The following is a 25,706-nucleotide window of genomic DNA, read 5'->3' on the forward strand; positions in this document are numbered from 1 at the left end:
AGGCTGTGGCAGGAGAATCGCTTGAACCCGGGAGGTGGAGGTTGCAGTGAGCCAAGATCGCGCCATTGCCCTCCAGCCTGGGCTACAGAGCCAGACTCCATCTGAAAAAACAAAACAAAACAAAACAAAACCCTGAAACCCTAGGAGGTCATCAAAGACTGATTAAAATAATTAAAATGTCAATGCCTCAGGCTGTGTGTATGGCTTAATGTATGTAAAAGAAAAAACTTAATTATTTAGAAAATCACTCTGCTCTCCACCACTGTTTTAGCTGAGGTTAAGTTCCATTCTGTTTCCACAGCAGAGCCTCTCCATTTGCAGGATCCACACGGACATCCAGCTGCCCCGTGCCTTGACCTTTACTTAGCGGCAGCTGCAAAGAAACAAGAATATTGCTAATAGTTGTATTCTGTTCCTCTCCAATAATAGAAATGGACTTTCCCCACCTCTTACTGGTTACATTTTTCATTAGGCAATTTCTGAGTTTTGAAATTAAGCATGTTTTACATAGCACAAGAACATCTTAAGTTCAGTCTACCTAACGTCTACTGTGGCTAATACTCTTATTGTATCTTCAACTCAATTATGGATAAGATACAGACCTTTGATGTCTACTGATGAGAACATGGTTTAAATTTCTTTTTACTTTCTATTCACCATTCCTTCACCACTTACTCACTCATTGTATCATTAATAAGCTGCTTGATGATTCTAACTGTAACAAAATGGTAGAGAACAAACTCTAAGTGGAAAATATCATAATAGAAGATTTTAGCGTTACATCAGATTGCAGTTAATTGAATCCATATGATGTTAAGCGTATTTCAGAACGGAATTATTTTACCACAGTTATAAATAGGGGCTGAATAGAGCTCAGACGAAGGAAGTGCAGGCTGCAGAGGCAAGTATACCAAGGTTCTGATCTCATTTTAAACATTTCAACTTCTCACAAGCTGTGTGGCCTATTGCAAATTACTTAACATCTGTATGCCTCAGTGTCTTCAAGTATATGTTGAGAATAGTCATACCTACCTAGAGATTAAATGAGATAGCATAGAAACTCTAAAGATTAGAGTTGATAAAAATGGAAAATGATGATAATTACTGAGAATGATTTTTTTTTCAGAAAAAAATGATCAGCTGTATATTTTTGATAAAATGTTTAGAGTACTCTTCCAAATCAAGGGATTTGGGCAGTGATGAGACTAGCCAAGTGAATGAAAGTCAAAAAGTAAGAAAACATATATAACAAAAGTATGTTGTAAAAATTGGTGCAACAAATCAGCACCCAGAGATCCACAGAAGGTAGAGATGAAGAATGAGACAAAAGGGATCTCAGGATCAGTCTGATAAACAGTAACAGGCAGCATGGAGAGATCAAAAGGAACAAGCCAGGAAGCTACAAATGACACTAACACCAAAACTCAGTACCTTAATTCCAAGGAAACGTTCCTCTTCACCTGCATGTGAACCGAGGAATATTATTATTAGCATCATCATCATCAACAGATAATATTTGCTAAACACTCAGTAAGTGCCAGGTACTAGTAAAACCCTTTGCATGTGTTATGTGTTTCTCTAACAACCTTATAAGGTTGCCACTAGACTTACCAGTCTTATCTGCAGATGAGGAGGCCCAGGTATAGAGCGTTTAAACAACTTACCCAGCATCAAACCTCTATGGCAGAGCCAGTGTTCTTGCCAGATTGGTCTGACATTAAACTCCAACCTCTTAACCAAAACAAACAAATAATGACAATGACAACACACAGAAAGACAGGATTTTTGGAGCTTCCAATGAGTGCACAGCAGACTGTAGCAATACTGGCCATTGCAGTACTAGGCCTGATATGCTGGAGTTGACTGGATCCAGTTCCCAACTCCATGTTCAGTGACTTTGCATTGGTAGCATAGCAGGAGTATTTACACTTTGGAAATTGGCAAATACCACAAATTGGGCTTTTTTGTTTTATCCTGGAGAGCTGGTTATTAAACACTCCCCAACACACACTGCCCGCAGATCTTTGGTGGTGATACTCACCAACAGTTTGAGGGTCTGGCCAATGAAATCACTTGGGTCCTGTTCATTGTCTCGCTTCTATTTTGGGGAAAGTAAACATCTCAAGCAATTAAATTCCACATGTTCATTTAGCCATTCTTTCTTTCCAACAGCTTGTTATTGATTAAAGATAAACTTATCTGAGCCAAAACTGAAGTGATATTTACAGTCTAGGAGCTAGGATGAATAATTCTGTTTTCAGGAAATACACCATTGATTTTCTGTACTATATGATACCACACTTCCTATGAGTTATTATGAATACTAAAAGAAATGTTTTTAAAACATGTGTACATGTTTTAAAATATGTACATGTGTAGGGTACATGTGTAGGATTGCTACATGAGTATGTTGGACCCAGGTTCTGAGCATAGTACCCAATAGGCAGTTTTTCAATCCATGCCTTCTTCCCTCCCCCTACTTTTGGGAGTTACAGTGTCTATTGTTCCCTTGTTTATGTCCACATGTGCTCAGTGTTTAGCTCCCTCTTATAAGTAAGAGCATTTGGTATTTGGTTTTCCATTTCTGCATTAATTCACTTAGGATTATGGCCTCCAGACCCATCCAGGTTGCTGCGAAGGACATGATTTCATTCTTTTTAATGGCTGCATAGTATTCCATGATGTATATGTACCACATTTTCTTTATCCAATCCACCATTAATGAGCACTTGGGTTGATTTCATGTTTTTGCTGTTGTGAGTATCACAGCGATTAACATACAAGTACATGCGTCTTTTTGGTGTAATGATCTACATGTACTCCTTTGAGTATATAACCAGTAATGGGATTGCTGGGTCAAATGGTAACTCCGTTTTAAGTTCTTTGGGAAATCTCCACACTACTTTCCATAGTGGCTGAACTAACTTACATTCTCACCAATAGTGTATAAGCCTTCCCTTTTCTCTGCAGTCTTGCCAGCATCTGTTGTTTTTTGTCTTTTTAATAATAGCCATTCTAACTGGTATGAGATGAAATCTCACTGTGGTTTTTATTTGCACTTCTCTGATTACTAGTGATGATGAGCATGTTTCATATATTTGTTGTTCACTAGCATGTCTTCTTTTGAGAAGTGTCTTTTCTTGTCTTTTGCCCACTTTTTAATGGAGTTATTTGTCTTTTGCTTGTTGATTTGTTTAAAGTTCTTATAGATTCTGGATATTAACCTTTGTCAGATGCATAGTTTGTGAATATTTTATCCCGTTCTATAGGTTGTCTGTTTACTCTGTTGATGGTTTATTTTGCTGTGCAGAAGCTCTTTAGTTTAATTAGGTCCCACTTGTCAAGTTTTGTTTTTGTAACAATCTTGTTTGGGCACTTGGCCATACATTCGTAACCAAGGCCAATGTTAACAAGGGTATTTCCTAGCTTTTCCTCTAGAATTTTTATAGTTTGAGGTCTTACATTTAATTTGAATCTTTGATCTATCTTTTTTTTTTTTTTTTTTGAGATGGAGTCTGTCTCTGTCGCCGAGGCTGGAGTGTAGTGGCGCAATCTTGGCTCACTGCAACCTCCTCTTCTCCTGGATTCAAGTGATTCTCCTGCCTCAGACTCCCGAGTAGCTGGGACTACAGGAGTGTGCCACCACACCAGGCTAATCTTTGTATTTTTAGTAGAGATGGGGTTTCACCATGTTGGCCAGGGTGGTCTCAATCTCTTGACCTTGTGATCCACCCACCTCGCCTCCCAAAGTGCTAGGATTACAGGTATGAGCCACCATGCTCAGCCTGATTAATCTTAGTTAATTTTTGTATATGGTAAAAAGTAAGGGTTTTGTTTCATTCTTCTGCATATGGCTGGCCAGTTATCACAGCACCATTTATTGAATAGGGTGTCCTTTTCCCATTGCTTGTTTTTGCTGGCCTTGTCAAAGGTCTGATGGTTGTAGGTGTGTGGCTTTATTTATGAGTTGCTTACTTTGTTCCATTGGTCCGTGTGTCTGTTTTTGTGCCAATACCATGATATTTTGGTCACTGAAGCCTTGAGTAAACTCAGGTAGTGTGATGCCTCCAGCTTTGGTCCTTTTGGTTAGGAGTGTTTTGGCTATTCAGGCTCTTCTTTGGTTCCATATGAATTTTAGAATAGATTTTTCTAATTCTGTGAAGAATAATGTTAGTAGTTTGATAGGAATAGCATTGAATCTGTACATTGCTGTGAGCAGTATGCCATTTTAAAGATATTGATTCTTCTAATCCATGAGCATGGGATATTTTTTCATATTTTTGTGTCATCTCTGATTTCTTTCTGCTGTGTTTTGTAGTTCTCCTTGTATAGATCTTTCACCTCCTTTGTTAGTTATATTCCTAGATATTTCATTTTCTCTGTGGCTATTATAAATGGGATCATGTTCTTCATTTGACTCAGCCTGGACATTTTGGTGTATAGAAATGCTACTGATATTTGTACATTGACTTTGTATCCTGAAACCTTGCTAATATCACTTATTGGTTCTAGTAGTCTTTTGATAGAGTCTTTAGGGTTTTCTAAGTATGGAACCATATCAGATAGTTTGATTTCTTTTGCTATTTGGACGCCTTTTCTTTCTTTCTCTTACCTGATTGCTCTGGCTGGGACTTCCAGTACAATGTTGAATAAGAGTGGGGAGAGTGGGCTCCTTGCCTTGCTCCATTTCTCAAGGGGAATGGTTCCAGCTTCTGCCTGTTCAGTATGATGTTGGCTGTGTGTTTGGCATAGATGACTGTTATTATTTTGAGGTACGTTCCTTCTCTAGCCAGTCTGTTGAGGGTTTTTATGATGAAGGGATATTGGATTTTATTGCAAGCTTTTTGTGCATCTATTGAGATGATCACATAGTTTTTGCTTTTAATTCTGTTATGTGGTGAATCATATTTATTGATTTGTGTATGTTGAACAAACCTTGCATCCCAGTAATAAAGCTACTTGATCATGGTGAATTAACTTTTTGATGTGCTACTGGATTCAATTTGCTAGCATTTTGTTGAGGACTTTTGCATCTATGTTCATCAGGGATGTTGGCCTGAAGTTTTTTTTCTTTGTCATGTCAGCCATATTTTGGCAGTAGGCTGATGCTGGCTCCATAAAAGAGTTAGAGAGGAGTCCCTCCTCCTTGATTTTTTGGAATAGTTTCAGGAGGATTGATACTAGTTCTTCTTTATATATTTGGTACTATTAGGCTGTGAATCTGACTGGTTCAGGGGTTTTTTTGGTTGGTAGGTTTTTTTAAGTTACTGACTCAATTTCAGAGCTCAATATTGATCTATTCAGTATTTCAGTCTCTTCCTGATTCAATCTTGGGAGATTGTGTGTTTCCAGGAATGTATCTATTTCCTCTAAATGTTCTAATGTGTGTGTATAGAGTTCATAGTATTCTCTGAGGATCTTTTGTATATCTGTAGAATCAGTTGTAATGTCATGTTTGTCATTTCTGATTGTACTTATTTGTATCTTATCTTTTTTCTTTGTTAACCTAGCTAACAGTCTATCAACCTTTTTTTTGTATAATCAACTTTGGCTTCATTGATCTTTTGTAGAAATTTTTGCATCTCAATTTTATTAAGTTCTCTAATTTTAGTTATTTATTTTCTTCTGCTAGCTTAGATGTTGGTTTATTCTTTTTGTTTCAATTCCTTCAGTTGCACAATTAGATTGTTACTTTGAGATCTTTCTAACCCTTTGATAAAGGTATTTGGGGCTATAAACTTTCCTCTTAACTCTTCTTTGGCTGCATCCTGGAGATTTTGGTAAGTTGTGTATCTATTTTCATTAATTTCAAATAACTTTTTGTTTCTGCCTTAATTTCAGTGTTCATCCAGGAATTATTCAGGAGCATGTTGTTTAATTTCCATGTATTTTTATAGTTTTGATAGATCTGCTTGATATCAACTTCTATTTTTATTGCACTGTGGTCTGAGAGTGTGCTTGGTATGATTTCAACTATTTTGAATGTATTGAAACTTGCTTTATGACTTAGCATGTGGTCAATCTTAGAATATGTTCTGTGTGCAGATAAGAAGAATGTATGTGGTTGTTGGGTGGAATGTTCTGTAGATCTCTATTAGGTCAAATTGTTCAAGTGTCAAGTTCAAGTCCCATTTTTTTTTGTTAGTTTTCTGCCTTGATGATCTGTCTAATGCTGCCAGTGGGGTGTTGAGGTCTCCCACTATTGTGTGGTTGTCTAAATCTTTTTGTAGGCTAAGAAGAATTTGTTTTATGAATCTGGGTGTTCCAATATTGGGTACATCTATATTTAGGATAGTTAAGGCTTCTTGTTGAATTGTGCCGTTTATCATTATGGAATGCCTTTCCTTGTCCTTCTTAATTTTTATTGTTTTAAAGTCTGTTTTATCTAATACAGGAATAGCAATGTCTGCTCTTTTTTTGTTTTCTGCTTGCATGACGAGTCTTTCCTCTTCCTTTTACTTTGAGCCTGTGGGTGCCATTACATGTGAGATGGATCTCTTAAAGACAACAGATGGTTGAGTCTTGTTTTCTTATCCAACCTGTCATACTTTGTCTTTTAAGTGAGGAATTTTGCCCATTTAGATTCAAGGTTAGTATTTATATCTGTGATTTTGGTCCTGTTGTTGTGTTGTTAGCTTGTTGTTATGTAGACTTGATCACATAGTTGCTTTGTAGTGCCTGTGGGCTGTGAGCTTAGGTGTGTTTTTGTGGTAGCAGGTATCATTTTTTTGGATTCCATGTTTAGTGCTTCCTTAAGGACCTCTTATAAGGCTGGTCTGGTTAAGATATGTTCCCTCAGCATTTGCTTGTCTGAGAAGAATTTTATTTCTCTTTCACTTATGAAGCTTAGTTTGGCAGAATATGGACTTCTTGGTTGAAATTTCTTTTCTTTAAGGATGCTGAAAATAGGCCCCCAATCTCTTCTTGCTTGTAAGGTTTCTGCTGAGAGGTCTGCTGCTAGCTTGATGAAATTCCCTCTGTATGTGACCCGACCCTTCTCTATAGCTTCCTTGAAGATTTTTTTCTTTTGCATTAGCCTTGGTGAATCTGATGACTATGTGCCTTGGGGATGGTCATCTTTTATTGTATCTAGCTGGGGTTCTCTGTATTTCTTGGATTTGCATATCAACCTCTCTAGTAAGACTAAGGAAATTTTCATGGACTATATCATAAGATATATTTTTCAAGTTGCCTATTGTCTTTCCTCTTTCAGCTATGCCAGTGAATCATAGGTTTGATCTTTTTACACAATCCCATATTTCTCAGGGGTTTTGTTCATTTTTCTTAATTCTTTTTTCTTTATTTTTGTCTGATTGAATTGATTCGAATAACTGGTTTTTGAGCTCTGAGATTCTTTCCTCTGCTTGTATATTCTTATATTAATACTTCTGATTGTGTTATAAAATTCTTATAGTGAGTTTTTCAGCTTTAGAAATTCAGATTGGTTCTTTCTCACAATGGCTATTTCATCTTTCAGCTTTTGGATTGTTTTAATGGGTTCTTTGGATTCCTTGAATTGGGTTTCAACTGTCTCCCGAATCTCAGTGAGTTTGCTTGCCATCCAGATTCTGACTTCTACATCTGTCATTTCAATCATTTCAGACTGGTTAAGAACCATTGCTGGGGAGCTAGTGGACTCACTTGAAGGCAAGGGGACTCTCTGGCTATTTGGGTTGCCAGAGTTCTTGTGCCAATTCTTTCTTATCTGGGGTGGGGGGTATTGGTGTTCCTTTAATTGTGGTGTAAGTTGAGTATAGTCTGTTGGCTTCATTTCTGGATGCTTTCAGAGGGTCATGGCTCTGTACAGGATCTTCATGTATGTGTGAATTCTTGCACTTGGTTTCATGGCTGTATATATTAGCAAGATAAATTTTTCATGTTGTAGTTTGGCCTGTGATCTAGTCGATGGAGCTTAAGAATAGTGGCCAGTAGCTAGGTTAATACCCAGCCATGCAGCTCTTTTGTCCTTTTCACGTTCACAGGTGTGCTCACCAGGTCCACTCCTGAGCCTTTAGGGAGCCCCTCTGATCCCTGACACTGTGCCTCTGTTTCTTTTGTTAGGTGTTCTGGGCCACAGGCCCCTCTTGGGCAGAGGCTGCAGCAGGGAGATATGCCACATTCTTTCTAGACCACCATGTGGAGACAGGCATGCCCTGCTCCTGCCCTGGCCCAGGAACCAATGCATCTCGCCCATCTCAGTGCTCTGAAGGTGGGGAGCTCCTCTCTCACTCAAGTGCCAGCCACAGATCTCCGCTTTGTACTCCCACGTTGCGTGTTGCAGCCCTGGAGGCACCAGGATGTCCTGTAGCTTGGGTTTGGGTTCTGGCTGCACTAGGGAATCTGATGTGCTCCTGGGCCACCAGGAAAATACTCCAGTGCAGCAACACAGGCAGAGCTGCAGGAGCTGCACTGTGCATCTGCTTCTGCAAGGTGGCTAGGTATGAACCTTGGGAGGGGCTGGCAGGCAGGTGGCCTTTCAGAGCAGATGTACCCCAGTCCCACAGGGAAGCTGGCCCCACTCTCTCCTGGCTCTGAGGTCAGCTGGGGTCCATGCCTCCCTGATGGGAGTGGGGAGCCCTGGGGGATAAGCATTTATGGCCACTTTCCCCTGGAGTTGCCCAATGTGCAAGAGCTTCTAGGCTCCATGCCACCCAAAGGGCTGTCTCTGCCTGCTTCCTGGGAGAAACCCCTGCCAGCTCACACATCCATGGGGGGTGCAGGGTCACCTGTAGCTAAGATCCCAAAGGTCTGTGATGAGAGTGAGTCATCCTTCAGTTCCCTCACTCCCCCCTTTCCCAGGATACATTTGGGGTAGGGAACTGGCCCTGGCATCCAGGTACCTTGTACAGAGATCCCAGCTTCCTTCCTTTTTAGCCTCACCTTCAGTGTTGCCTTCTCATCCACTCTCAACATCTTTCTCCAAAGATCTGCTCAAATTATGGTGGTTTACTCAATAATTTGGTCTCTCTCAGTGGGAGCAGCACTTCCTGGCTGCATCTAGTTGGCCATCTTGTCCCCAGTCCTCAGAAACGGTATTTTTTAAAACACCCATTGTTACAAAAACAATGCTGTTTTGAGTGAGTTCTGACTCCTCAGTTAGTATTGGGGGATTTCTTCACATACACTGAATGCCGCTCTAAACCAGGGACTCTGTCATTGGCTGGTAATAGAAAGTTCTTATTCTTAAAAATCTGATATTGCATTAGTAGGGAGACAGAAACATGAGCAACATTTATAATTCCTTGTGCTAAGTGCTGTAAGAGAGGTCTGTATGAGGGATTCTGGGAGACCAGAAGCCATGCACTAACTTGGGTGGGCAAGTCACTGGAAGATAGGAATCCAATGAAGAAAGGCACAGAGAAGGGAAAAAAGACAATGTGATTAAAGATAAACTAAGCATTGTGTTGCCTGTTAGAGGGCAGTCAGAGTTTCTACTGGAATGATAAATTAGGCCACATCAAGGAGAATCTGGACAACCAGAAAAGAAATGCCTCCTCCATCGCTGCCAATGGGAGATTGCTGTGGTGGTCATGTGCAAGGCCGACTAAAGGAGACAGAGCAGATGGAACGGGAGATACTCGGTCTCCAGAATCAATAATAAACGAAACTCAAGACTGGCAGGGAAGAGAGAATGGATTGGAGGGAGACTTAAGGGGTGTGAATAGGCAACCTTTGATGCCTGACTTGATGGGACGAGGGGATAAAGTAGGAGGTGTGGGTAGTAAAAGCCCAGGCTTCAGAACGCTTTCCTATTCCATAACTTCAGCAATACACCTGGAACTATGTCCTTCCACGTGAACAAGGACCAACATACCTATCCCACCAGTGATGTGGAGCATCAGATGGCAATAAGGATGACCTGTAATATGCTCCCATTCACTTGGCATTAGAGCATATGAACTTTCTCGCCCCTGGCACATTGCTTGGGACATAATATGCCCTCAATAAATCTTTGTTCAGAGAGGAAGAAAGGGGGAATGAGGATAGCTTGGAAGACAGAGTTTAAGTAAAAACATGCAGCTAAGTTCCTTAGCTTGTCAGAGGGCAAGCTGCATTTCTGAAAATATGGAGAGAATATTGACGTACTCCTGACATGTGGTTCTAAGTGGTGCTTTCTTCTATTTCAGCTGCTTTAGTTCTACACCAGGGAAGTTCAGAGAGGGTCATTCTATCACAGTGCTTTCCCCTGTAAAGGCTAACCTGTTTATAGTTGAGGGACAACAAAACACCTATTTTTAGAAGCAGCCAAATAATGGATCTTCTAACTACTAATGTGGAGATAAGCTTAGAAGTTTTAAACACAGTCTGTGGCTATAAAATTGCCCATGCATGATGGAACAGGGTAAGTGAAAGCCTCTATTCCCTCTAGACTCATCCTGCCATGAATTGTAGCCTTCTTATTCATGTGTTAAATGTTGATCTCAGAAAGCATAGAGCCATTTTGGCTGGGAGCTGCTATCATCTCTCTGCCACTCAGCCAGTCCATTTTTGTACCTGCATGCTCCTCGATACATATTAAATGATTTTTAGGAGGGGTAGAGGACAGATCAAAGCCTTAGGAAATGGAGGAAGGTAAAATAAAATTTATAATTCAGGGAAAGTATGTGTGGATGGTCTCTTCTTAAGATTGAAAAGCATACACATCTGGTTTAATCATTTCTAGCCAATTCTCCTTGTAGCCCCTGTGTTTGGAAGACCATCAAATACTCCTACTCTCTTAAAGGCAGAATGTTTAGCTTGAAAGTTTCAACAGACTCTGTTTGTTTCCTTCTCATCCTATCATAGCAGGCTTTTGTTTTTTAACTATATTGTTTAAGTATGAGAAAACAGACAAATAAAATAGTGGTTTTCCCAGTGCATTTCGAATGCATTTATCAGAACCCAGCAATAAGTCTTATTTTATTTGAAGTTATATCAACCAGTCATCAATCTTCCAAAGAAAAGTGTCTTGATGAGCAGAATGCTAAGTGGGCCCAAAGGTGAATGTTTGGCCATGGCCTTTTCTGTATTAACATCTTCCTCTTTGTCCATTCATAAAATGTAGATTTAATTGTCTTGAAAGGCTGTCGGGGTTTTAAAATTTTTCTTTGCATGGTGTTATACCAAGACTCGTTTATTCATGTCTTAAACCATGATGCAAGCTTCCTAGCAGTGAATAGCTCTAATTATGATCAGGTCCCTAGCCATTTCATGTTAAATAGCTTTGATAGTCCAACAGATTGGGAGGAAATTGTTCTTACAGTTGATTCGACCCCCTGTTTCTCTCCTCTTTCCCTGAGATTTATTCCCTGACAATTGAGGTGTTTCTGTCATTTATAATATATATTATTTTAGCCCTGATTTCAATTCAAACCTCTGAGGCTGCATAACTTGAGGTTAAACTGCAGATTTCCTTCCTGCTTAATACGGGAAACCAGGTTCAAAATATCTGGCCTTGGGACACTGAACCATCCTTTAAAAATAAACCACACAATTTTAAAATAAAAAACATACCTAGTTTCATATACCTAGAAAATTTCCACTTCAAACAGAAATCCTAAATGAAAACAATGGTCTTTATTTTATTTGAAAAGTAAAGTTCGAGTAAGTAATTATTATTCAATAATTTTGCCTTAGGTAATAGAATTTCAGGCAAGGTAAGTGATTGCATAAGTGGAAGGAAATACCTAAGTGGCTGAGAGTCTGAGTCTTGAGGGAAAATATTTGATACATCAACTAACTAGCTTTCCAAATGATTATTTCTAAAGAAAATGGGAAGCCAATCTATCCAGTGACATTCTGATCCAGTTCACTTCATCCCATTCACTGCAGCACACCTCCCTCTCCGACCCCCACACAGGCAGGATTAGAGAGCTATGTCTTCATGTTCGGTCAGCAGAAATGAACCTGAAAACAACCTGTGAGTTCTCATCTCCCTAGGGCTCCTGGGAAGCAGTCACCCCCTCTCTCCTTGGCATCAAATAGAGATAAAGAGTTTCAAGACTATTATTACAAAAGAATTTGTTTTTTAAGTTTATTTCTTCCCCTTACAGACACATTCTGCAGTGTGAGGACAATACAGGAGATTTTCTTGAAAGATTAAGCTTGGGAATTTAAACCATTTCAGAATTTACTTAAAGAGATAGGACTCAAGATAGAGATTTACTAATTCCATAGATAATCTGCAATGATTTTCCAAGAAAACCTTTCTTCTTCTTTCAAAGGAAATTAAATTGAAGCAGAATTATCTTTCACAAAGACTAGCTTGGGTAGATTCCCAGTTGCCTTGCCTAGGTAGTCTCCTTACTTGTCAAAATGCCCAGTCCCCTGCTCTCCTAGTCACTTGAGCCCCACCATCTCCTGCTCTTCCACTTGCAAATGTCTCACACTCTGCCTCAGTCTGTGGCGAAAAAATTACACACATCACGCCTGGCCAATAAAATGCATCGAGTTCTCTGGTTGACCTATAGCTTTTCATACATTCTTCATTGCTTGAAATCTGCTTTTTTTTCTTCTATCAGGGATGCAACCTACTCATAGAAATGTTTTGATAATCTCTAATGCATGTATATTTATGTATAAGCTATAAATATATATTACTCTCTGAATATATTGTGTGTATTTAAAAATATACACAAAAATGGAACTTTAAAAGTTGTTAGGCCTGGCGTGGTGGCTCACGCCTGTAATCCCAGCACTTTGGGAGGCCAAGGTGGGTGGATCACTTGAGGTCAGGAGTTCGAGACCAGCCTGGCCAACATGGTGAAACCCCGTCTCTACTAAAAATACAAAAATTAGCCAGGTGTGGTGTCAGGCACCTGTAATCCCAGCTACTTGGGAGGCTGAGTCAGGAGAATCGCTTGAACCTGGGAGGCAGGGGTTGCAGTGAGCCGAGATCATGCCACTGCACTCCATCCTGGGAGACAGAACAAGATCCATCTCAAAAAAAAAAAAGTTGTTAAATAAAATTTATGAAAGGTCATTGCTATGGTTTGAATGTGTCCCCTCTATTTCATGTGTAGGAAACTTATTCCCCAATGTGGTTGTATTGAAACATGGGGTCAGTTGCAGTGGTTCATGCCTATAATCCCAGCACTTTGGGAAGCTGAGGCAGGAGGATTGCTTGAGTCCAGGAGTTTGAGACCAGCCTGGGCAATGTGGCAAGACCTTATCTCTATGAAAAAAAAAGAAAAAAAAAGAAAAAAGAAAGAAACATGGGGCATGTAAGTGGTGATTGTATCATGAGAGCTCTTCCTTCAAGAAGGGATTAATTTATTCATGGATTAATGGGTTATCACAGGAAGAGAAGTGGTGGCTTTATAAGAAGGGGAAGGGAGACCTGAGCCAGCACATCACCATGCTCAGCTCCATGTCATGTGATACCCTGCACCACCTGGGGACTTTGCAAAGAGACCTTACCAGCAAGAAGACTGTCACTAGATGCAGCCTCTTGACCTTGAACTTCTCAGCCTCCATAACTGTAGGAAGTAAGTTCCTTTTTTTACATAAATTATCCAGTTTTCAGTATTGTGTTATAAGCAACAGAAAACAGCCTAATACAGCCATCGATCTGGACTGAGCTCCTGCATTAGAGCCCAACAAACTAGTCCAAAATGGACTCACTCATTTTATGATGGAGTCCCCTTTGCTTTAACTTATTCAAGAAAGGTAACCTGATGTTAACCATTCCGCTTTTTGTGCTTGCTGTTTCCTTGTTTCTGTTCAAACTACCTTACAAAAAATGACTGCTGTGCCACATGCAGCAAAGTGCCTGCCTATTCTGTAGACCAAATCCTGCCCAGTTCATGAATCACTGATAAAAGCCAATTTGATCTTTAAAACTCAGTTTGCTGAAATTTTTTTCTTTGATAAAGTATTAAAGTAACCGTAAATAGAAGTTCTAACATTTTCTTTCTTGCATTCCTGCTGGGATCTGGGCAGCTGACTTTGCAGGCCACTGAGTAGGACAGTGATCCCAGAGTTGTGGGATGACTGAGGTGATGCCGTTCAGGCTGGCAGACTGAGAGCAGGCAACAGTGCTCTTGAGACCTGGTTTGTGATTGGCTGCCTCCAAATTCATTCTGAGTCATTTTTGGCCATCTCAACTCCCACTAAGCTCAATAGTGTCATGCATCCAAATGACTAACAGTTGAGCTAATAATAAATCTATCTAATGGTGCGTGCCTCAGAATTGTTTCAACAAAATGAAAAAATTTTAGGGAATATGACAGTATTCAACTCTGTCTGCTAGAAACATACAGTTCTCCCTCTTTTTCTAAGATACATTGTAAAAATAGACCACTAGAACATGGGAGGGCTATTACCAGAAACTGCAAAACACACAATAAAACAAATATCCTGATGACATTGTAGCATGGATAAAGATTGTGGACTTGCAGAAATTTATTCACTTTAGATAAAACATTTAAAGAGACCTACTTTGTTTTCCTTAACATTATTTTAAAAATCATTAAAATGGTTTGGTTCTTTAACAACAACAAAAAACATGCAGAGCTTTGCTAGTAAAATGTTGAGTTTGTTTGTAGTTGGTTAGAAAAAAATACTATCCCAGATCTCTATTATCTTTATTATCTCTAAAATCATCATTGATCTCTAGGAGATGACAGCAGGCCAATGCTCGGAGAGAAGCCTCGCTTCAGGGAGAAATGTGGGGAAAACTGCTTGCTCCAGGGGAATGATCAAAGGAGAAGGACATTCATATGTCCTCTCGTTTGTTCGCCAGGTTTCTGTGGAATCCCTAAAATGTGTTAGGCATTTAGGGCGCAGAGCTGAGAGAGATGCCGTTCTTAATAAGTTCTCAGTGGACTTACAGGCTAGTGGGAGAGACAAGTAAACTAGCAATTACCTGGGAGAAGACCTCACCCGCAGGAACGCACAGGGGGCAGTGACATCCCAGCAGAGCAGCAAGGAGCAGATCACAGCATTTGGGAGGCCCTCCGTCTTGCTGGCTGGGTTGAATTCTAAGGAATATGATAAAGTTATGAAAAAGATAAATTAATAAACATTGACTTAGCAAGTACTGTGCATCACATACTCTGCTACAAATATAATGAATATAGTTTCATGATAGGAATATACTGATATTAGGGCAGACCTGAGATGCAGACTTCCAGAGTTCATACCCAGCTGCTCATTTAATTTTTTTTTTTTGCGACAGAATCTCACTCTGTTGCCCAACCTGGAGTGCAGTGGCATGATCTTGGCTCACTGTAACCTCTGTCTCCTGGGTTCAAGCAATTCTCCTGCCTCAGCCTCCCAATTAGCTGGGATTACAGGCACCCGCCACCACACCTGGCTAATTTTGTATTTTTAGTAGAGACAGGGTTTCACCATGTTGGTCAGGCTGGTCTCGAACTCCTGACCTCAGGTGATCCACCCGCCTCACCTTCCCAAAGTGTTGGGATTACAGGCATGAGCCACCACACCCGGCCCACATTTACTACTAATAGCTGAGTGTAGTTGGGTAAGTTAGCTCACTTCTCTAAATGTCAATTTTGCCACGTGTTGAATGGGATAATAACAGTATCCCATTTAGAGGTAAATAAGATAGCTATGAGGAAGGAACTAGACAACCTATGAGCAGCACTTGGGACTATGCCTAACATGGTAGATATTAGACATTATATATCTGTCAATCTAGTAACTCATGAGGTAGCTATTACTCTTATTGTTATTATTCTCTCATTTCAAAGACCAGGAAACTGAGGCCTAGGGAGCATTAGTAACTTGCAATGCTACTACTATGGAGTGGAATCCAGGCTGCCTGGGAACTTCCAGTCAGAGGCACTGGCCTAGGAAAGGGAACATAAACACACATTGATTTAGGGATGAAGGGAATAGGGGATGCTTCAAAATGAATGATTACCTTGATTATTTGAGGAACAGAAGGCTGAGTGTCAAAAAGTAGTAAATCAGAAATATTTTTCACTACGTGCATGTTAATAATAAGTTGTGTGAATAGATGATCTGCATGAATAGATGAGAAGCAATTATCCTGGAATTTTAGAACTATAGATGGGTTTCAGTATTTTCCACAATTCAACAATCAGAAGGAGAGAGAGAGAGTGAGAGAGGAGAGAGACTTAAGAATCAGATCACAAAACAAAACAAATCAACAGCTGTGCAGCGGAGAGAGGCCCAAATAAATTTGCAATATGTCAGCATAAAAAGCTAGCACACAGTATATGCTGAGGTATATCCATTTGTTTTTACCATTGGTTCCATATTTTGTTGACATTTGACATTCAGTTGTAAAGAGTGTACTACCTATTACTTTGCTTTGTCATACCAAAACATTTTTCTTTTCGATTTATACAATTTTGGTTCCCAGAATGTCTTCCTGTCCGATCCTAAAGCTCAAGTTTCTACACTTGTATGCCACACCCTAAGTTACAGTTCCAGCTCAGGACTGGTGATGGTGACCAGGAAGGTTACATGATCCAATAGCACTAGGGACCCATTTTCCTAGCTACCACCAACTAGGGTGAGCCGATCCACCCAGGTGCCTCTGAATGGAGCCTCGCTGTCTCTGCAAGGCTGCTCCCATTCTGCTGGGTGACTTCGCGCTGTGGACAGCCTCTTGCTTACTCTTTCAAGCTTACTCCTAGGTAATTTATTAAAGGAAAAAAAAGAGAAAAGTATCTGAAACACTAATATTAGTAGTTTTCTGTTTGAATCATAGAAACAACAACAAGGAATCATTACTTCGTTTCATGTATTTACTAACTCACATTTCCTACTAAGATTTAAGAGTGAGAAACATCAAGGTTTGACTAACAATGCTGAAGTTCGATGTCATCTGTGTGGCTCATGACTGTCTTTTTTTTTTTTTCTAACAAAGCAGACTTTGGGCATTGTTTTGATCCCATTAATGACCACCCAAGATAAGGAACTTTTCCATACAACTGGGATGCATTCCTTCTTCACTCAAGAGATTTTTAAACCCCAGAGAGGCTTTGAAAACAAATGCGTAGCTTCTAGGGATCCCAAGGTATAGTCACTAATGAATTATAAATAAATAGAAATTCTCTTTATAATTTTTACTATACAGATAAAATAGAATGGGTCTTTCTTGGACCTGTAATTGTAACAGCTCAGGTTTTGCCAGTGGTGTCTGTTAGATTTTGAAGGCCTTCAGCTAAAGTTTACTACATCATAAGAAATGCATGCATCATTTATTTCTATGAATGTTGTAAACGCAATCACTAAACACGACAATTAGTTGAGCAGAAAGTGCATGCAAGCTGACTGAAAGATAAGCTAATGAATAACTTTTCTCTTCAAATCGAGAACACATTTATGTGGCTTCAGATCTGAAAAAAATAAGTAAAATGTAAGATTATCTAAAATACTTTTGGTCAAACTGGAGCTCAAATGACCCTCAGTAGAAACAAATGTTTGCAAAAAATACCTCTGGATACCCAGTGTCTCACTGTGGTTTTTCTATGTTTGCCTTTCAGGGAGAAAGCATTGCTTAGTATGTAGTGTTCTCGTATTCCCTGGTGTGTAGTATACCCTTGAAGTCATGAGTTAAAACCTTTGGGAAAGTCACAAGACTAGAGAGACTGTCAATGACTTTGAACATTGCCTCTATAGCGTCTATAGCAACCAGAACAAATCTCCCGGTTGCAGGTAGTGCTGCTTCCGCTCCTTGCTCCTTCCCTCTCTTTCCCCTCCACCATCAAGCACACAGGCAGTGCTGTGTGCTCAGGAGCAACTAAGCATTTGCTCAGTGGCTTGTACTTTCCTTAAATTTTCTTAGATAAAGGAAGTAAAAATTACCTTGCTGCACCTAGAGCTCCAGCTGAGGTTCTGATCACTGTAGGTATTTGTCCAGCTTCACATGCAATAATATCAACATGGAGTGTAAGATTGCTGAGAGATTCTAAAGGAGAGATGCTTTAAACTCTTTGGGGAGCAAGAGAGACCTAAGTAAGAAAACAACCAAATATAGGCTAGGCGCGGTGGCTCACACCTGTAATCCCGGGACTTTGGGAGGCCGAGGTGGGCAAATCACCTGAGGTCAGGAGTTCAAGACCAGCCTGGCCAACATGGGGAAACTCTGTCTCTACTAAAATTACAAAATTAGCCAGGCATGGTGGCACAAGCCTGTAGTCCCAGCTACTTGGGAGGCTGAGGCAGGAGAATCAGTTAAACCCGGGAAGCGGAGGTTGTAGTGAGCCGAGATCACACCATTGCACTCCAGCCTGGGAAACAAGAGCAAAACTCTTGTCTCAAAAAAACTATTTATACAGTGTCTGCTCAATAAGCACTTTAAATGCGTTATTTTATATGATTCCCATAGCCTCCCTTCAGGTGATATTACCACCTATCTTGGGCAGCAGGCCAGTGATGAAAGCTAAATCTGCACAGGACTGAGTCTGGGGTATAACAATGTGAGCTTTCCAGCTGTCGTCTCTTTTCACATGGGTCATCCCTGGCGTGAGCTTGTCTCTCCAATTCCTTCACTTTGTTTGTTCCTCCAGTGTAGCTTCATCTCTACCTTCACTTTATTTATTTATTTATTTATTTATTGAGATGAGTTTTGCTCTTGTTACCCAGGCTGGAGTGCAATGGTGCAATCTTGGCTCACTGCAACATCTGTCTTCCGGGTTCAAGCGATTCTCCTGTCTCAGCCTCCCAAGTAGCTGGGATTACAGGCACCTGCCACCATGCCCAGCTAATTTTTGTATTTTTAGTAGAGATGGGGTTTCACCATGTTGACCAGGCTGGTCTCAAACTCCTGACCTCAAGTGACCTGCCCGCCTCGGCTTCCCGGAGTGCCAGGATTACAGACATGAGCCACTGTATCCGGCCTCTACCTTCATTTTAACCCTCTTTTGAGCCACTTTAACTCTCTGAGAATGCACATACATAGGTAACTCGTGGGCCAGACATGATAAAAATGACGAGACAGCTACTGTCTAGGGAGAAAGATGATGGGATGTGGAGAGAGAAGGGTGTTACATAAGACACTCTAATGAATAGGGAATCTGGCTTTTTGCACAGAATTCAAGACTTGTATTTGCTTTAGTCTTCAGAAGTTTGGGGGCTAATGTATGTGTCTGCAAGGTAACATTTACATTCTCCATAGACGTATGCTACACAACTGTCACCTAAGAGTTAATGCTGTCCAGAGCATCCCTGAAAGCACAGACTGATTCCAACCCTGAAGGAAGGCATTTATTTGGTAAAGGAGGGATTGGCATGAGGGGCAGAGGGAGTGGAAGAAGAAAGGAAGGGAAGTTGATACAAGATGCCTCTGGGGCTCGACCCTTGCACTTTCTGAGGAGCTTCTTGAGATGTGCTGAAGGACATGGGGGTGCATGGTCCTGTAGGTGTGAACTTCCCTACACTGCCTGGCAGGTTTCCTTAGGCATCCACAGTGAACCCTACGGCAGGGAGCCAGAAGCACAGGGAGCGGCCTGAAGCAAGGGGCTGGCAGGTGCCACCTGCTCAAAGCTGGTCAGTGCCTGTAGGAAGCCAGTCACTTCAACAGTGGCCACAGTGGGAATGACAGAGGGCCCAGAGGACTAGCAGGGGCACAGGGAGTGGCCAATAGGGGAGGAGGGTCTGCTGTCACAGCATAAGAATAAAAGTGTAATGCAGGGGAGCAGAGAGAGTTTAAGCCTAAAAGCCTAAACTCATTGATCTTTTTGTTCTCCCTACAATAAATTCCTCTGAAAAACCTTCACATCTATAAAATAGTCACAATGTTCTTAAGAGTTTATTGTGAAACACAAAAGACCAAGATTTCATGAATATCAGCGGGCATGTGGTAGTCTCCAGCATTCCTTCCATCCCTCACCCCTTGTGTAGGATGTGGGTTGTAGGAAACTGATCTCATCCTCCACTCCACAGGTGAAGCCCTGACTATTTTAACTCAATCAAGGTCATCCCAGCCTCCTTTTCACAAAGATTAATTTAAGGAATTCAGGTTGAAGCCTATCAGTACCTGTCATTCCCATGGTATATGGATTAGTACCAGAGGTTCCAGAAACCTCTTCCCCAGAATGTTGTATAGATGGATATAAGGCCTGGGACGACCATACTTACTTTTATCCCCTTGAGTGAAGCCAGCCTAGGACAACACCCACTAAACAGAAAATTGAGAGACAGTCCCTGGATAGAGCCAAACTTGAAGCCATCCCATCCTGGACTTCCAGCTGTGCAGATACTATTTCTTATCGTTTAAGCAACGGTGAATCAGATTTGCAGCCTAAAGTATCTTAACTGACATTTTGACAGTCTTTGCCTCCCCAACTTTTAATCAATGATTTAATTTCATGGAACATTTTGATTCCAGAGAAGGAAAAGTTGTCCCTTTCTTAGGCTGGGGCAGAATTCTTCCTTTGGGTTCACATATTGACTTGTTTGCAGATTGCGTTGGTTTGAGGTCAAGATGGAACTGTTTGGTGTTAGCCCTTCCAGAACTCTTTCAAATTGTCATTTTTTTCCTACTGAAACAGTTTGACCAACTAAGCTGCAATTTGCCTTGAAACTATATGTCACCCATAACCTGTACTGTTAGACTGTATTGATGGAAAAGATTTCAAGGCATTTTCCAAGGAGGAAAAAAAAGGCTCGGAACTCAATGTTATTTTTTTTTTAAGCCTCACTTATGTAATACAGTGTATACTCAATTGTTTCCTATTAAGGTAATTCCCATCACATTAATATTTCATATCCCAAGGATTTAGTTTGTTGGCCTTATTTTTTAGTAGTTACCTAGAGAAGTTGTCCTTAATTTATGGGGGGCTCTCAGGAATGCCTCCTTAGTGGAAAGAAGACCAACTGTATAGGCAGGTCCCTGGGGAGAGGCACAGCTTTCTCTATTGCAGAGGATTGTGTTGTAGAAGCTGTTCCTGTGTCATCGTGTCCCTGAGTGTGACTCATTCCTCACAGCCTTTGCAGCAAATCCATTAGAAGCCGAGCAAGGGACCATTTCTGTGTGACAGATACTAGGACAATGAAGCTGGTTCATGCTAAATGTCTATGGCAAGAGACATTCCAAATCTGTCAAATGTTTAGGCAAGATTGTCCACCTTCCTGCAACTGCAGATTAGGCTTTAATGGAACACGACATTTGACTTCACATCTCTGTATGATTATCTGTCAGGTAATTCAAGGTACCTTTAGTTCTTGACTCAGAAATCTCCTGCGTCAGGAGCTAACGAATGTCAGCTTACTGAAATTCACAAAAGGGGGTTCTAAATATTCACTTTCCATCAATTCATATTCAGTACTATTCAAATTTAAATCAATTTGTTCTAAGAGTTTAGAACTCTTTCAAGTTACAGTTTCTGGATCTAATTCTCTTATGGACTGCTGCATGTATAAATTTTTACTCTCACAAATACATATTCTATTATTTTAAAGGATACTGCATTTAATGCAAGTGTATGAGGCACCAAAGCTCTCCCATGTAGTCAAAAATTATAATTTCACTTTTTCCAGGGACTTGGAAAAAAAGGTGTAGTTTAGTATTGATCTAGCCATATAACAGAGATTCTAAAAGTTTAATTTTCAATGGACTTAGCGATATTATTATGCCAAAATAACTTAAGCAAGAATTCATAAGGGTTTTTTGAGGTGCCCAGCAAGCATGAAGTTTTAAAGAACATCTTATCTTGCCCATCTCTGGGACACAGGGAGCCAGTGGGTTTGAGTCAGAATTCTGGGTCCCAGCATGGGACCCCTGGTCATAGGTCACAGGGCAAGTCAGTCCTTTTCTCTGAGCCTTGGTTTCTTTTTGGAGACAATAATACCCTTAAGATTGTTGAAGGAATTAAATGAGGTAACAGTAGATGCTAATTTCATTTCTCATTTTTCATCCCTTAGAAACACTTCAAGAGAAAGAAATTGAGGTTTCCGATTTCAAGATTTCTTAAGTGTTCATACCATGCCTTACATGATGTTCTCCTGACAACTTGTGACTACAAACAGAGGATTACTGCGAATCATAAGCAAGCACGGGGACAGATTGATTTTGAGATATTTTCTAAGACAGTCAGTTGACTGCAGAAACATGCAGACTGGAGCTTGTGTTTTGCAAACAAGCATGCTAGAGACTAAACAAGACATGAAAGGTTTGCCTTTCTTGGTCTAGAACACATTTCTTTGAAAGATTTACCATCATAAAGACTTCTTTTTGAAAAGCTTTGTTGCAAACCAGCTTGTAAATTTAAAAATGCTCTGGAAAAAGTTGTTTGTCAATGCAAAAGTTCAACCAGGTTGCTTGGAATGATGACCAGATATGTCGCTAGAATTCTCTCTTCTATTTTCTTTCCTCTGTTTAGGCTCTGGCTCACGCCTTGGTTTTGGTTGACATGAGGTTCACCTTGAGGGGTTTTGAAGGGTTTTATCTGGAAAATACATGACATGAGCATGTCAGGAGAAGAATTCAAATCTTTCTTCTTAGGTAAAAGGGGTTAAAATACTCTTAATTAGTCATCTATCAGGGCATTGGGCTGTCAGTACAGACGAAAATTTTTTTTTTTTTTTTTTTTTGAGATGGAGTCTCGTTCTGTCACCCAGCCTGGAGTGCAGTGGCACGATCTTGGCTCACTGCAACCTCTGCCTCCTGGGTTCAAGCAATTGTCCCACCTCAGTCTCCTGAGCAGCTGGGATTACAGGTGTGCACCACCACGCCCAGCTAATTTTTGTCTTTTTAGTAGAAATGGGGTTTCACCCTGTTGGCCAGGCTGGTCTCGAACTCCTGACCTCAGGTGATCCACCCACCTCAGCCTCCCAAAATGCTGGGATTACAGGCGTGAGCCACCATGTCTGACCAACAATGTTTTAAGTAGTTAAGACTGCAGCATTTGGAACCAGGGGCAAATGTTTGAGTGGTCTTGAGCAAGTTACCTAAACTCTCAACAAAGTGGAGACTATACTATTATTACCTGATTCACCAAGCTGTTATGAAGACTAAGCAAAGAAAGGTACATGAAGTTCCTAACCCACATTGTCCAGAATATGCAAAGGCCTCAACACATGGATGAAAATATTGCCTGTCTGTCTGGGTGCCTTGGATGGATTTATTACAGCCAGGCTTGTATTACAGCTATAGAAAACTCCAAGCAGAGTTATTGATTGCTCTTGTAGTCAATACCTCATACCAACAAATACTTTGGAAACTTGTTGGAGAAATACTCTTTCTGGTAGTTCTGGGCTATGCTCAGGGATCATTTGGGAGTTCTAGAAGCTGGGAAGAATCTCTCAAAGCTAAAAGATTGAAAACAATATAGGAAAACACAGAGACGAATGGATGTGAGCTTTTTCCACGTGGGCGAAACAAGACAGTCATGACTAATGCTAGATTTACTCTTCCTTGGCTGAGAGCACGGTGTTTATTCAAAGTTGAATCTAGAGTGAAAGAGAATATACATGTATGCAAAACATCATAAGGGAGAGTTTTCTTAAACACATTGGCTCCTCATCTCAAATTCATTAGCACATATATGCCCACACAAGAACACACAAGAACTTTCTCCCCCAACCAATTACAAATATCAAAAAGGAGAAATGAAAACAGATTTTCTGTCTTACCAAAATATTTTTCTTATTACTTTCATTTCCTAGGTTATGGGTGTTAATAAATGCTAAAAGCATTTCTAAATCTAGAAATCCATCCCACAAGATGTTTTTCTAGAGTTCACAAAAATCACACAGTTCTAGAGACCAATGTATTCTAATGTTAATTTGTGAGTAAGGAAACTATGAACAACAGAGGTAGAGTTAATATGAGTAGAGAAAGGGTCTAACGCCAAGTGGCACAAATGCAATTAAATACTGGTTCACGTGACCCTCCCAATTCATAGCTTTACTTTTATCAACATCCCACCATTCATGAAACGTTTAGCGCACTAAATTCCTTTATTTTGTGAAAAAAATTATCATGGGAAATGACTGCTATATAGGGCAGTCAATTAAATTTGAGTGTCAAAAACTGACTTTCTTTAAACATAGCAAAACCCTCCAAAGGTAAGCAATCTAAAAGTATTTTTTTCTTGATCAGTAAGTCTAAACTCTGCTATTAACACCATCTATCAGGTTCTCATGATGACATTGCAAGCAATGCCAGAACTAGAGCCCAGGTGGCTATGACTCACCAACTGGGTATCACTGATAGAAAGAAAGAAATCTGAGGTTTCAAAATGGAATGAGAAAGGAAATGAAGGCCACTTTCCCCTTAATCCACAATGAATGAAGTATTGATACTGGGACTCACCTGGTGCAAGAGTGAAGAAACAGCTGGATTTTATTTGTTCCTTTTGCCTGCTCCTTAGAACAATGGAACCTGCACTAACCGGCTTCACAAAGAGGTTTGATTGATGGCAGCTTTTCAGATATCTCTGTGGCTTAGTCTTATCTTGTTTGGTATCTCTATTGTTTCTGAACTGTAAACACCAAAGGAAGGACCCATTCAAAATGCAAGTACTAGGCTTATTCACATGACTCAAGATACTCTTTTCCAAAGTTGAGTAATAGAATGTGTCATAAAGACATCAAAATCTGGTAGACCTGATTTTAAAATTTGATTCATGACTGTCTTGACTGTCTTGTTTCGCCCACGTGGAAGAAGCCCATACCCATTCTCCTCCATGTTTTCCTACATTGTTTTCAATTGTTTAGCTTTGGGGTGATTCTGCCCAGCTTTTAAGACCCCCAAGTGATCCCAGAGCATAGCCCAGAACTGCCAGAAAGAGTGGCTTCTGAAGTATTTGTCAGTAAGGGGTGTTGACTAGAAAAGCAATCAGGTAGGTATCAAAAAACTGCTTGGAATTTGCAATGCAAGCCTGACTTGAGTAAATCTATCTGAGATATCAAGACAGACAGGCAATATTTCCATCCATGCAGAGTCATAGACTGACATACATTGAGGCCTTTTCATATTCCAGCCATTGCATTAGGTACTTCATGTACATTTGCTTGCTTAGGAGAACTTTGAAATCTTAGGTCTCATTAAGAGTCTTTGATCATTTACCCACATGCATGCATACTCACACACAAACACACACAAAAGGCACTGGACTGGACTGCCTTTGAGTTGAATGCTGATCTCGAGATAACCCCTTGTCTGCATTTTTACCACCCAAATTTCAACTGGTTAAACTTTGTGTCTGTTTCACCTGCTAGAAAATTATTGAGCAATAATGATTTTAGATAACAATTTTAAAATAACCTGTATATCTCTAATTCCAAAAATTTAAAACTATTCATACCCATGGGGAAGATGTTTCCCTTACAATTATGTATTCTTTGTAACGTCACCGTTGTAGAACAAAATTCCTTTCTTTTCTTTTTTTTTGAGACAGAGTCTTGCTCTGTCACCCAGGATGGAGTGCAGTGGAGTGATCTCAGCTCACTGCAACCTTTGTCTCCTGGGTTCAAGTGATTCTCATGCCTCAGCCTCCCAAGTAGCTGGGATTACAGGATCGTGCCACCACACATGGCTAATTTTTGTATTTTTAGTAGAGAGAGGTTTTCACCATGTTGGCCAGGCTGATCTCAAACTCCTGGCCCCAAGCGACATCCCGCCTCGGCTTCCCAAAGTGTGGGGATTGCATGTGTGAGCCACCATGCCCAGCCCAAAATTTCTTTGTAGTGTCACCTTAAGTATCTCTATGGATGAAACAGAAACTTGCTCAATCTGTTACCTCATTTTTTGTCTGAAGTCTAGAATAATAAGATACCAGGTTTAT

The 25,706-nt window shown here is 40.3% G+C and overlaps 1 protein-coding gene across 1 annotated transcript in view; it reads right to left on the reverse strand.

Moving 5' to 3' along the window:
• Window positions 1-254: 254 nt before the first annotated feature.
• Window positions 255-25,706, reverse strand: part of LOC100437970 (putative uncharacterized protein encoded by LINC01387) — a 78,954-nt gene continuing 53,502 nt past the window's right edge. The window contains exons 3-6 of the mRNA XM_002828053.5: window positions 14,846-14,960; window positions 2,042-2,098; window positions 1,432-1,460; window positions 255-373 (exon numbers count right to left, since the gene is read on the reverse strand). Coding sequence (XP_002828099.4) covers window positions 364-373; window positions 1,432-1,460; window positions 2,042-2,098; window positions 14,846-14,960 — 211 coding nt within the window. The 3' untranslated portion in view covers window positions 255-363. The remainder of the gene's footprint in view (window positions 374-1,431; window positions 1,461-2,041; window positions 2,099-14,845; window positions 14,961-25,706) is intronic.

Source organism: Pongo abelii, chromosome 17 (genome assembly GCF_028885655.2).
Source record: "Pongo abelii isolate AG06213 chromosome 17, NHGRI_mPonAbe1-v2.0_pri, whole genome shotgun sequence".
Lineage (NCBI taxonomy): Eukaryota > Metazoa > Chordata > Mammalia > Primates > Hominidae > Pongo > Pongo abelii.